The following is a 12274-nucleotide window of genomic DNA, read 5'->3' on the forward strand; positions in this document are numbered from 1 at the left end:
GCGAGACAACTGACACTTGTGCCATCTTGCACGACAGGGGCACAAGAGCCTCTGAGTGGCTGTCCGAGCAAGCGCTGTGGGCGGGCCAGGATCATCTTTTCAGGGGGGTGTCATTGGCTCGCTTGACGCAGCGAGGTCACAGTAGGGAGAGCGGTTGGATGGAGCCGCGCCGCCGCGAGGGAAAGCCAACTTCTGGAAGCATTTTTGCGCCACTTGTCGTTCGATATATCGGGAGCCACTGCTATTTTTGTTTGAAGCGTAATTTTTGCTATATATACTCATTGTGACTATACCGTGCTCAGAAATTGTTCTATATACAGAATATTTCGATGTAAACGGGTTCGATATAGTCGGGTTCAACTGTACATGGATCTCTATAGGGACATTAAGGGCAATTTCATTTACTTTGTTTTAATATCCATTACTTCGTTCTATCCCATTTTGTTATAACGAATTTCAAGTGTATTTCTAACAAAATATTTTGCACATAGGCTGCTCTATATCTGTTCTATCTGAAATGACGCTCGACACCCTATTTCATTGCATTTGGTGTTTAAATGTTTCATATCGCATTGTTAGCAGAGTTGAGATGTTGTTTTAGCAAAATTGGCCCTAGGTCAGTTGCAGTACTTGTTTGAATGAGCTATTTGAATGGAAGGTCCATGAATGGATTAGCTGCATGGAGCTTTTTGGCTTTCTCGGAAACACGTAGCCAGTTCTTGTTCCACGTTGGCTGGTGAGACCTCTAACTTTCACTACAGTGCGCAGGCTTGTCGAGTAAAGTATAGGCACTATGGCATCGATTTTGTTTCGACAAATGCATTTCTGGACATCTTAGCAGTATTCCCAGCTGGTTCTGATGGATTTTTTTGTGGTCCCCACAACAATGGCGGCGTAGCGCTGTTAAGGTCTGCACCTTTACCATCGTGCCCTCTTTTTTTTCTAGGTTGGGTACAAAGTAGTGCGCATCTATTGGAGCATGCACAAGCTGGGTGCACGGAGCCGCTACACGTGCAGCATTCACGACGTAGATGGCCAGCCACAGTTCCAGGTCAAGGTGTCGTACAAAGGCCAGGAGAAGGTGCTCACTCATCGCACACCCAAGGGTACGTGTGCTGCTTAGGTCCAGGGGCTGCGGTGTTCATCCAAGACAAAACTAATAGGGGCTCGGAAGATTAAAACTTAATATGAAAAGTTGAATGCATGTTTTCACAAGAAAAATATTGTTCTTCAAGAGAACAGCAGGGCTGTGAAGCTCTTGGATGCCTTGTGCCATTATGGCTATTTTTAGGCCTGATTAGTTGTCATAATATTGGCCCCCTTATCGTTAGGTTACTTCTTTTGAATTTAGTACTAGATATCACACTGATATCACGAAATACCAGTGGTAATCGCATTGCATAAACTGTCATGCTTTGAGCTACAGTCGCGGACTGGTTGTTCCGACATCAATAATTTGGACATGCTTGATCATTTGGACAGTTCTGAGGCACGGCCACGGGCCCCATAGACTTAATGCATAAGGATAGCTGAAATTTCGGACATTGTACAGCACGTCGTGCGATAATTCGGATTTCGACCGCATAGTCGTGCGCTAATTTGGCCACTGACTCAAGCAGAAATAGTGATATTTTCGTTTTGATGCATTGTCGGCCAAGTCACCGGCGCCTCCTTGAAACCGAAACTAGCGAAGCCTAGACGGTCTAGTACTTGACGGTCACGCCCAAACCGCAGGACAAGCCAAGCCAGTAAGTTGTAGAGGCCAGCATTACCTGAAATAGTAACGTTGGTGAAGGCTGCATTTGCAGTTTGTAGTATCTTATGTGCATGTTATGTTGTGCTCTTATGCAGCATTCATGGCCAGCTGATCCCGTCGATAACGCAGGTGGAGCATCGCTATGATTACTGAAGAAGTGTGAAAAGCATGAAAACAAATTTCATAAAAGGGCATGGCTAGAACATCGCGGACACGGACTATTTAGGCCAAAGGCAAGGGTATATTCGCATAGCAACATGTTGACTAGCTTGAGTGGTATTCCCAGATTATCTTTTTCGAAGATACTTATCACTTACGCTGTATTTCGCATGACTAGCACTGGAGGCGTCGATGGGTGGCAGCGGTCACTGGTTGTTGTGAAGCTCAGCAGGGTTAAATGTTCCTTGTGTTGTAAATTGAGTAGCGATTTGTTTGTACTACAGTGCAAAACAGTTAGACTGAAAGACTATATAAATATTAGTGTTTTTCAAGACATGTGCACCTTTAAGGTACTGGGATTTATGGCAGACATTTACAAGCACTATTTTGGACTTGATAAAGAAAACAAATTGGCTTTGGAGTTTTAATTTTTGTTCCACCTCAAAAGAAACACTGTAGACAAGAATGAAATTCAATTCCTGTCCTATCCCAAATTGTGCAGGTGTGTGGCAGAAAGTCCTCCAGCCCATCGAGAGCTTCCGCAGGGAGACACAGGCCATCAAGGTCTTCTCCAACTTCATCACGGGAGAAGACCTCTTTGGGCTGACAGAACCCGCAATTGTAAGGATCACTGAATCGGTAAGTTGGCATGCCAAGTATGGCTCAACAGCCGGGGGGTGCATTTGTTTTAAATTAAGTGCAGAAAAGGCCTAGGACAATACCAAAAGGACAGGGCCAGCCCAAAAGTTTGGCACGAGCAGCCTTGTGTGCTTCTGTCTTGTCCCTGCCCATCTCCCTCCCCATTTTTTTTCTTTCTTTTACATGCTGAAATTTCAACATGAGTCGGGGCCAACTAGCTCGACAAACAAGAGAAACCCCGGGCTGCAGCAAATGTTTGACAAAGGTGCTTGTCAGGGCAACAGCTCAGCTGAAAAAGACTGTTGCCCTGAAAAGGAATTGCCCTGACAAGTCTCCTTGTAGAAACATTGTCTGAGGCTTTGCTTGTTCAGCCACTGTTGATGACTTCAAGTCCCTATGTTGCTGCAGACCTCTGTCCCGCTTGAATTATGAATTTTGGAGGACAACAGACAGTTGCAAGGACAGCAAATTTCAGACTTCCCTGCCTGGATTAACTGTGTTCCCAATAACATCAGCATGGCATAGAAGATTTTGTGATATTTTCCACACTTTGCATGCCTTTGTGCAGGAAATGTTCCTGAAAAGTTGCTAGGTTGAGTCTGTGCTCACTATCGAAAGGCAGTGTGGTCTTTATAGCTAGGGCTGAGCAGATGCTCTAAAAATCGATGATGTCACGAGGAACCAGTGCAGGAATTTCAAGGCTGTGTCGCCACTTGTCCTTCATTTTCATTCTTCCAGTCTTTCTGGCTTGCCTAGCATTTCCTTGCTTTGCGCTATAAGCTATTATTTTTCTGGGTCACCAAAATTGCCTTCGTTTCTTTCTTTTTTTCACTGTGTTTGTAGTCACGATGCTTTCGTGCAAATATGATACTCAGAGGTCACTGGTGCTGAGAGCTAGGGTTGCAAGTGCCTTCCACACGGGACACTGGTAGCTGGAAGTCACGCTGAGAACAAGGGGAACATTAGTTTGGCTCATAGGGCAGTTGTTTAGTAAATAAGCAGTGGCCTATCCAAAGAAATGTTTCTCCACTCATCAGTAGTCCGAGTCCATAGGTCGGCTACTAAGTGGATTCTCGCCCACACTCGCCAATATTTTCTCGGTATGTGCTCACTTACACTCATGTGTACTGACACTCCCCAGCGCTCATTCAAATTATTATTGACGCTTACTAACACTTGCTTGCATGCAGAGTCACTTCCATTGATGCTTACTCTGGCACCCTCTTGGACACATTCTCACGTCCACTCACGCTAGCTGACAGTCGCTCATACATACCAGGACCCACTAAAAATCAGCGTTGCTGACTTTCATTAGTACTCGCGTTAAGCAGCGTTCACTCTTGTTTGTACTCGCATCCACTTGCAGCCTTTGTGACTCACTAATGCTCCACCTCTGAGCTGTGTAAACAGTGTGGAGCCAGTGCGAGTCAGTGTACTTATGAGCGAGTATGCCAGCCTATGTCCGAGTCCCAACCTTCCTTCCTTCGTCAGCTTCCGGGTGTGGAGACGCTGAGTGATTACAACTTCCGGTATGGGCGGTCACCACTGCTGGAGCTTCCACTGGCCATCAACCCAACAGGCTGTGCACGGTCAGAACCAAAGTTGCGCACCCATTTCAAGAGGTGAGTTCAGGAGCTTGCTTGCATAGCAAGGAGTTATCAGTGTGGGATAGTTAAATGAACCGATGAATAATAAATTTGTCAATGCAGTAAAACCTCATTGAACTGTACCCGCTTAAACAGTAGTTTCATTTTAAAAGTAGTAAAGTCAAATCCCCAACTCGACGGCCATTGAACGTAATGCGTTTTGTGTCTGCATAAACGGTACCAGCTTGTTGCGTACGTATCAGTTAACACGTAGCATTTCCCCTTTTCGTCGCGCAATCACGGCGGTGTGTCATCCCCACCGGGTAGCCCAGCAGAACAAGCCTCAGAGATCAGAACAACGGCCTCCAAACGCCCTGTTCATTTGCATGTGAAGCCACATCAACATCATTTCGATGCTGTGCCAGAGACCGTTGTGGCATTGTGTGAGCTAGGACTTGCATCATGCCAAAGCTTGGATAAAAAAGACGCTGGGTGCTCAGCATACAAGAAAAATTAGACATCGTTCATGCTATCGAACGTGACACGAAGAAGTCGGCGCGGGCATGCGACAGGGATCTGCTGTTGACTACGGTGTGTGGCATTTGGAACGCGAAGAAGTTGCCCGGCAGCACTGCTGCGACCGCAAAGAGATGTCGGCTACGAGGTTTGACTTTTTGCCATCGTTGCCGAAGTGTTGACTAGGGACAGTGATGAGGACAACACGGAAAGCAACAACACGGGCGATTCAGGCCCGACAGTGGCAGAAGGTGCATGCTACGTCAGCCTCATTAATGCAATCGTCGCGACGAGAACAGCACCCCGCTCTGAGAAAGGTGCCCCGCCACTTCTACAGCGCTACCGCACCCATGCACAGAGAATATGCAACGCCTACGAGGAATCTGCCATGCGAGTGTTTGCTGAGAAGAAGGGGCTTGGTGAAAAGCTGGCTCGTAGCTTCAGTAAGTTTGAGGCCGCTGTCGTCACTGCTATGCTACTGCGGCATCAAATGAAACTATAACAGACTTTTGCTGCACGAAGTGAATAAATACTGCATGTTTTTGCGCTTTCATCGTGCGCTCTCTCCGAGTTCCGTTTTTGACAGGTAAGTGGGCGATCTCGTGCTATTTCGGTTAAGCAGTACCACCGTTTAGTACAGTCGAACCTCGATATATCGAACAGCGCGGTGATCGCAAAATAGTTCGATATAGCCAGAATTCGATATATAAAATCACGTAGAAAACGCGTCAAAAACTAGCGCAAATCAATCAATGAACCAATCGTGGCGCAATAGATACTCACATGAAGCTTCAAACAAAGTATTTATTTAGTTCGCTGAAAGTACTGAAGCAGCGTAGCCTGCTTCATATTGGCAACCGCGTGCTTGACCACGGCGTCCTCAACATAGTCCAAACGGTCCACAAGAGACAGTCCAGTGCCTTCTATTGCGCCGCAGTAGCGGCGTACAACGGCCAAAGCAGCTACAGCCTCAGTTGCAGTCGGGAGCGGGGCAACATCAGCGCTTGCTGGATCAGCCTCGGCAGCGTCTTCGTTTGGCCGCTCAGCAGTCACTTCTGCCGCGATCTCCACGTCTGTTAACTCCGCCACCGTTCCGGTGCTGTCGTCACCAACGAAGTCCGCAATGCACATGATGTGTGGCTCAGCACCGACAAAGCGCTCCAACTGGCTCCACGGCCGCCTCGATCACGCGCGCACGGCGGGGGCAAGCCTCGCCGTGCGCGCGTGATCGAGGCGGCTTGCCCCGCCGTGCGCGCATAGGTGCGCGCGTGATCGAGGCGGCCGTGCTGGCTCCAAGCCGCCGCGTGTGTACGCCGCTACGTTCAAATGGCGCCCTCGGCGCAACCGATGTGGGCAGCTGTCGTACGCAGCAGCCTGGAACGCCGATCGCGCTGCCGCTATCTTCGAGAGTGTTGCGGGAAAGCTCGCCTCATGTCAACAGAGCGCACTTGGTCTGGGGCGGCGGAGTTCGATATACCCATTTTACATCCGGCCCCGTTCGAAATAAAGAATTAAAAATGCATGCGATTTTCCATGTGATATAGAAATTGTTCGATATACGCAATAATTCGATATATCCGTGTTCGATATATCGAGGTTTGACTGTACGTGCTTTTTCCGAGCTCCGGCCAACTACTGTTTGACGAGGTTTTCCTGTATCAATCTTTTACTGAACCAGTAATTTATTGTTTTCTACATGAATGTGTTCTCCATGGCCCATTCTCTCCACAAAGGAGAGCAAGTCTTGCTTCTCCTTGATGTAGAATGACGTTTTGGCCTTGTAAGGTTGCTGAAGTGTGTTCAGTGGTTATGCTGTTGCACGGCTGAGCAAAAGTCTGCAACTTTGATTTCTGTGTGCCTCAGCCACACGGCAATAGGTGCAGAATGCAAAAGGAAATGCTCGCTTACCAAGCTTTGGGTGCAGATGAAAGAACTCTGGGTGACCAAAGATAATCTGGTGCCTCCACCCCCTCCCCATACAGTGCCACTCGTAGCCCACTGTGCTGCAGTTTCAAGATGTTAAGCCCCAAGATTTGATTCAAGGCCAAGTGCTACAGAATTTCGCCTTGGCCTAAATTGGCTGTAAGGGAGCAGTACATACTAGTGAAACAATCCTGGCAGAGCTGCAGGGCTGGTAATTGTCTAATTTTCTCATTATCAGCCATTTTACGTAGCACCTAAGCATATGGCGCATGCACCTGGCGGTTGGCCTGCATGATGCAAGTCGCCTCCGAGATATTTTGGCAATCTGCAGGAAGTGGCTAGCAACGTCTAATCTGGGAGGTCCGGCCGAAGAGCTGCACATTCCTTGTCGCGTGTCACTTCTATTGAGCAGTAACGGCGGCGGTTTTCCTTTTCAGGTTTTGGTATCAAAAATAATCCGCTTTTGCGAGCCTTTCACAACGCATCCAACGTCGGTGTAAAATTTCAGGTGCATTTCAAGTGCAAAACTTTGCACGAATGCCGGTTTACATCTGCATTATCTGAAGCTAGGCTTACTCCCCAGCCCAAAATTTCTATGACGTTGGCTTTTAAAGGGAGTGTCCTGCACATGTTGCCACAGTTGTGCTGACCCCTTCCTGCCACAGGTTTGCTGACCCCTGCTGACCTGCCTTCCTTCCCTCCCACAGGCCCCACACGATGCACACGAGCAACACGCTGCGGCTCTCACTGCAGACCCTTGGCGGTGGCGGCGGCGGCGGCAGCTGCTTGGAGGCCAGCTCCCCTTACACCAAGCACTTTGTGCACCCCAAGTCGTCCCAGTATCGGCGAATGAAGATTGAGTGGCGCAACAATGTTTACCTGGCCCGCTCAGGCATCCAAGGCCTGGGTCTGTACGCTGCCCGCGACATCGAGTGTCACACCATGATCATCGAATACATCGGCCAGCTCATCCGCAACGAGATCGCCGAGCGTAACGAGGCCATCTACGAGGCGCAGGTTGGTACTGCCGCATTATTTTTTTCTGTTGTGCCCGTGTTTCGGCTGTACCTCTAGAAAAGTGTGATGCATACCTGCCAACTCTCCCTAATGTTCCACGATGGTTGTGCATTCGGTCTTGTACGATTTTATGAATGGTTCATCAAGTTTAATGGAAGATAAATTCTGTTTGCAAAAGTTTTCACTCGTTGGTCTCTGACCATACTCTTGGAAGTTTTTTTATGAAAAGGCACCAGGGGTACCTACTTCGATCAAGTTTATTTAGAAAATATATGAAGCAGGCAAAAACGGCTACGATGAAGTCGCTGGAAAATTCCCTGTGATCTGAAAACAGTCCATTGCTTGTCAATTTGCGGTGTCCCTAGTTTCCAAAAGTAGTGAATTCATTTAGTAAAAATCCTTAGACTAGCACCACTTTCGAGATGTGGAAATATTTGCCTTAGAAGTTACTGCTTTCTTGTCCTTGCAATCGTGTTTTTAATTTGCTACAAGGCCTTTGCTGTTGCCCTTTGTTTCGCACTATGATATGTGGCATTCTTAAGCACTGATCATCTAAGCTTTGCTGAAAAGCTGACCTTTCGTTGTTGAAAGGAGAATAAACGCTTGCTAGTGCTGGAAACAGAGAAAGTCTGCGAGGAAGTGCTAGCAAAATGAAGGGGAGAAAAGTGGTGGCTTAACAAAATAGTTCAGTGGCCCGATCCAATAGTACATTGCGCCAACGCTTAGGCCCTGGCTTATGGATAGGTGGGCCTGTGTAAATGTGCCTTCATTGCACGGGATCAGGCACCACACGGTGTTAACGCTTAATAATATGCCCGCGGCAATCATTGCATGATGCATAATTAGTTGGCGCTATAACTATAGAATAACGTTTAAATTTGCATCATGGTGGTGCTGCAAGCAGAAATCGAATATAAAGGCCAAGTGAGTTGCTGAAATGTGTTGATTCCAGCAAGTGCCTCTTTGTTGCCCAGCGAGACATTCTCATTAATGGTACTACAGGGAAACCTCAATATAGTGTATGTGGATATAACGAATTATTGCATATAATGAAGCAGATATGAAATGTTTCTTCCCAATATTAGCATATGAGGGATAGATGCTTATAACGAATGTCAGACATTACAAAAGCATTTTCGTGCTGGATCTGACTGTGTCACAGGAAAGCGAAAGCTGCAGGGTGAAGACCTCCTCGGGTCTTTGTCTAATGGCACATCTCTCACTCTCTCTTTACAGAATCGTGGCGTGTACATGTTCAGACTGGATGAAAATCGTGTGATTGATGCAACCCTGTCTGGTGGCCTTGCACGCTACATAAACCACTCGTGCAGCCCCAACTGTGTTGCCGAGCTCGTGCAGATCGACCGCGAGAACAAAATCCTCATCATCGCCAACCGCCGCATCACACGCGGTGAAGAGGTATGCAGGATTATGACCTTTCCGTTGCTTTTTTTCTTTATCCTCTTCTTCATTTGGTTTTCTTTCTCCACTGCACGCTGTCCTGTGTGATAAAAACTACTGTCAACGGAAATGCATCACGGTGCATCACTTATCAACCCTATACAGTGGGGTGCGCTGTTAAGGGGTGTACCTACCTATCCGGCAGTACAGCAAAGATACCATGTTTACTCGTATAAGGCACACACACCCCATTTGTATTGAAAAATGTTGGGCAAAAAAAGTTTCACGAAGCGTTATGTGCATGCCTGCATGTTGGTTCTCAACAACCAACTACTATATTGATTAGTTGTAGTCCTGCCAATGACAGCATCGTCGTCACCATCACCACATCCCGCCAGATCACATGGCATAGATCCAGTCGCTTGAACGGTGTCGAAAGTCTTCTGGCAGATTGTGTAGCTTGTTTACCTGTAGCATTGTGTAGCTGCACTGTGTGTTTGGGAGAATTCTGCTGGGGACGACAGCAAATCAATCAATCGTTCGCCGAGGCCTTCAAGCTCCAGCTGATTTGACAGAATATGTGTGCAGTACAGCGTGGTAAACATGCGGCTGGACGGAAGTTCGAAAGGGTCGAAAAATGTGTGCACATTGCTTTGGGAAGGCACGGGTGAGGTGAGCTCATCAAACGATGAGGGCAGTAGAAGTGAGGAGGATGACTGAATAAAACTATTCATATTCAATTGCCAGTGGTTGCATTATTCTACATAGCAGTTTGAGCGCAGTTCGAGGCTTTAGTGAGTAGCCATAAGCCTTCTTTGTGTATGGCTTACACTCTGTAAAAATCATTAAATACAGTGTGGGCCTTATGCAAGTAAGTACAGTAACTAGAGCATTTCTTCACCTATATTGGAAAGCTATGGCTGATACAGTCGAACCCGAATATATGGAACCCACATATAACAAATTATTGTGTGTATCGAACAGCTGTGAAATCCCCCTGAAAATTTTCAAATAACATTTTTAATTTATACATCACATTACCTATATATATCAAACTCCTTGTGAGCCCCTTCAAATTTGATATATCCGGGCTTGGTTGTATGATCTTATAGGGTACATTTATGAATTTAAAAAAAAAATACTGTAATGGCTCGTGTAAGGCCTGCACATTATTTTTATTTCTTTTCAGAATTTTTGCAAGGTGCAGGCCTTGCACGAGGCAGGCTTATGGTTACTCACTGAAGCCTCGAACTGGGCTCAAACTGCTATTTATAATGAAGCAACCACTGGAGAGTGAATATGAACACATCCACAGTCGGTGGCAGATATTTAGAATCCGGACAATGCCACGAAAATATCCACATAGCTAGGTGGTCAGCCAAGTTGCAGCTAACTGGCGCTAGTGGTGGCGCCATGGTGATGTCCAAAACATCAGTCTGTGACTGTTACCGTCTCAGAAAGTATCTTACACAGAAAAAAAAAAAGCTTATATTAACACATACAAATAAATCCCACTTTCTGGTGTGAACCCACAACTGCAACAGCTTTTGAGGCGGCACCAAGTTCGATCAACGGCTCGTTGATGATGACAATAATCAGCGGCACTTGCTTTGCGTTGGCGTGATGGAAAACACTGCCTCACCCGCTAAAGTTTATTATACATGTGTCGCAGGGCACATTCTCGGTCGCACTCTAGCTCGATTGGCATCGCATTTTTTCGTTTTTAATTGGCTCATACGCGCAAGCTTTGGAAGGGAGCCAATCGTGGTCAACAAATTTGACCCCGATCGAACTTGATTGCAGTCTAAAATGCACAGTGTGACACCTGTATTACAGTTGCTGCAATTGACGCTGCAGTCTAAAATCTTGATCACCAAAAATATGGCGATGCCGCCTTATGGAAACAGTTACTGAATCTATCAGCCCCTTATATAAGGTGGGGGGTGACTTGGAGCCAAAGCATTCCGAGAAAAAAAAAGCTCGCCTTATGTTCGAGTGAATGCAGTACTTGAAATTCAAACATTTCAAACAGTTCAAACATTGCACAGCCCAATGCATGATGCGGGTCGTCTTGAAGTGCAGAATTCAGATGCTGTAGTACACGAGACTTAAGCTGCATGATATGCAGTTTAGACTTTTATGTTCACAATCAGTTTGGAGATTTGTTGGCATTATGCTCACAAGTGAGCGTACACTGTTTTGTCCAGTAAGTATGCACAACAACTTGATAGGCGTTAGCGGTTGTTGCTGGCTGATCGCTCACGGACCGAGCAGGAGGATGTGTTGACGGAGCGAGAAAAACGAGACAGGCTAGTTAGTAGATTAAGATAATGTCAAAATGACCAACTTTTTTAAATAAGAGCAGTATTATTTACAGTGTTTATTACGAATTGATGTCAAACAATTATATTTTTTGTTTTCAGCTGACCTATGATTACAAGTTCGACTACGAAGATGACGGGCACAAGATCCCATGCCTCTGCGGTACTTCAAATTGTCGCAAATGGATGAACTAATTGTGAAGACATTGATTTGTGGACAGAGCGTTTTCACTCATTTATTTACACCACAGACTGTTGTACTTGCAGTGTAGACGGCTCCTTGTTTATTAGTCTGTGCATGGCTCTTTATTGCTATGCGGTGGGCATTGGACACTGTATATGTTGATGTTATTTTTTGTGTACAGTCTTCTTTTTTGTTATTGTTTTCCTTGTGTTATTTACACTTATGTTAATGCTAATTGATGCATGTATGCCACTGGTAAGGACTTCAAAAAGATTGCCAGACATCTCGTTGTTTTCTTTCTGTCTCTTTATTGTTTTATTTCTTTATTCTAGCGCCCATGTAAATTTTATACATAGTGACTTGCACCCATCTTAATGACTCACAATGGTCCCATTTGATAGTGTAAAAGTGTATGACATGTGCTGCGACATTATTGTCTGTATTGTTGTAATTTGCGCCTCCTTGACCTGTGCTATGTACTATAATGGAGCAGTCAAGAAATCTGTAGTGCAATATATGTTTATAAAATGAACACTTGTATGTACAGTTATTGCACACGGCTTTCTCCTTGGCGTGGTTTTAATCGCGGCACTGTTCAGGAAGTGCTTCGTTTTTAATTTCATTCTTTCAACTTCCCCTTTTCCTCCACCATTTGAATGTGTTGCACTCGGGTAAGGTCGGGGGTAGGGTACACAGGCCTATTATGTTACACATTGAACATGCAACGTCTGGCTTGCATTCTGCACTCTTGTTGACAGCAGGTGATCTGAAA

General features: G+C 46.0%; 1 protein-coding gene across 6 annotated transcripts in view; it reads left to right on the forward strand.

Annotated features, from left to right (window-relative positions):
- Positions 1–12048, forward strand: part of LOC126530817 (uncharacterized) — a 230873-nt gene extending 218825 nt beyond the window's left edge. For all 6 annotated transcript variants that reach the window (XM_050178103.3, XM_050178108.3, XM_050178109.3 and 3 more), the window contains 6 exons: positions 947–1106; positions 2418–2554; positions 4046–4176; positions 7287–7596; positions 8833–9015; positions 11421–12048. In XM_050178103.3, coding sequence (XP_050034060.1) covers positions 947–1106; positions 2418–2554; positions 4046–4176; positions 7287–7596; positions 8833–9015; positions 11421–11513 — 1014 coding nt within the window. In that variant the 3' untranslated portion in view covers positions 11514–12048. The remainder of the gene's footprint in view (positions 1–946; positions 1107–2417; positions 2555–4045; positions 4177–7286; positions 7597–8832; positions 9016–11420) is intronic.
- Positions 12049–12274: the final 226 nt, after the last annotated feature.

The sequence above is a fragment of the Dermacentor andersoni genome, chromosome 5, assembly GCF_023375885.2.
Source record: "Dermacentor andersoni chromosome 5, qqDerAnde1_hic_scaffold, whole genome shotgun sequence".
NCBI lineage: Eukaryota > Metazoa > Arthropoda > Arachnida > Ixodida > Ixodidae > Dermacentor > Dermacentor andersoni.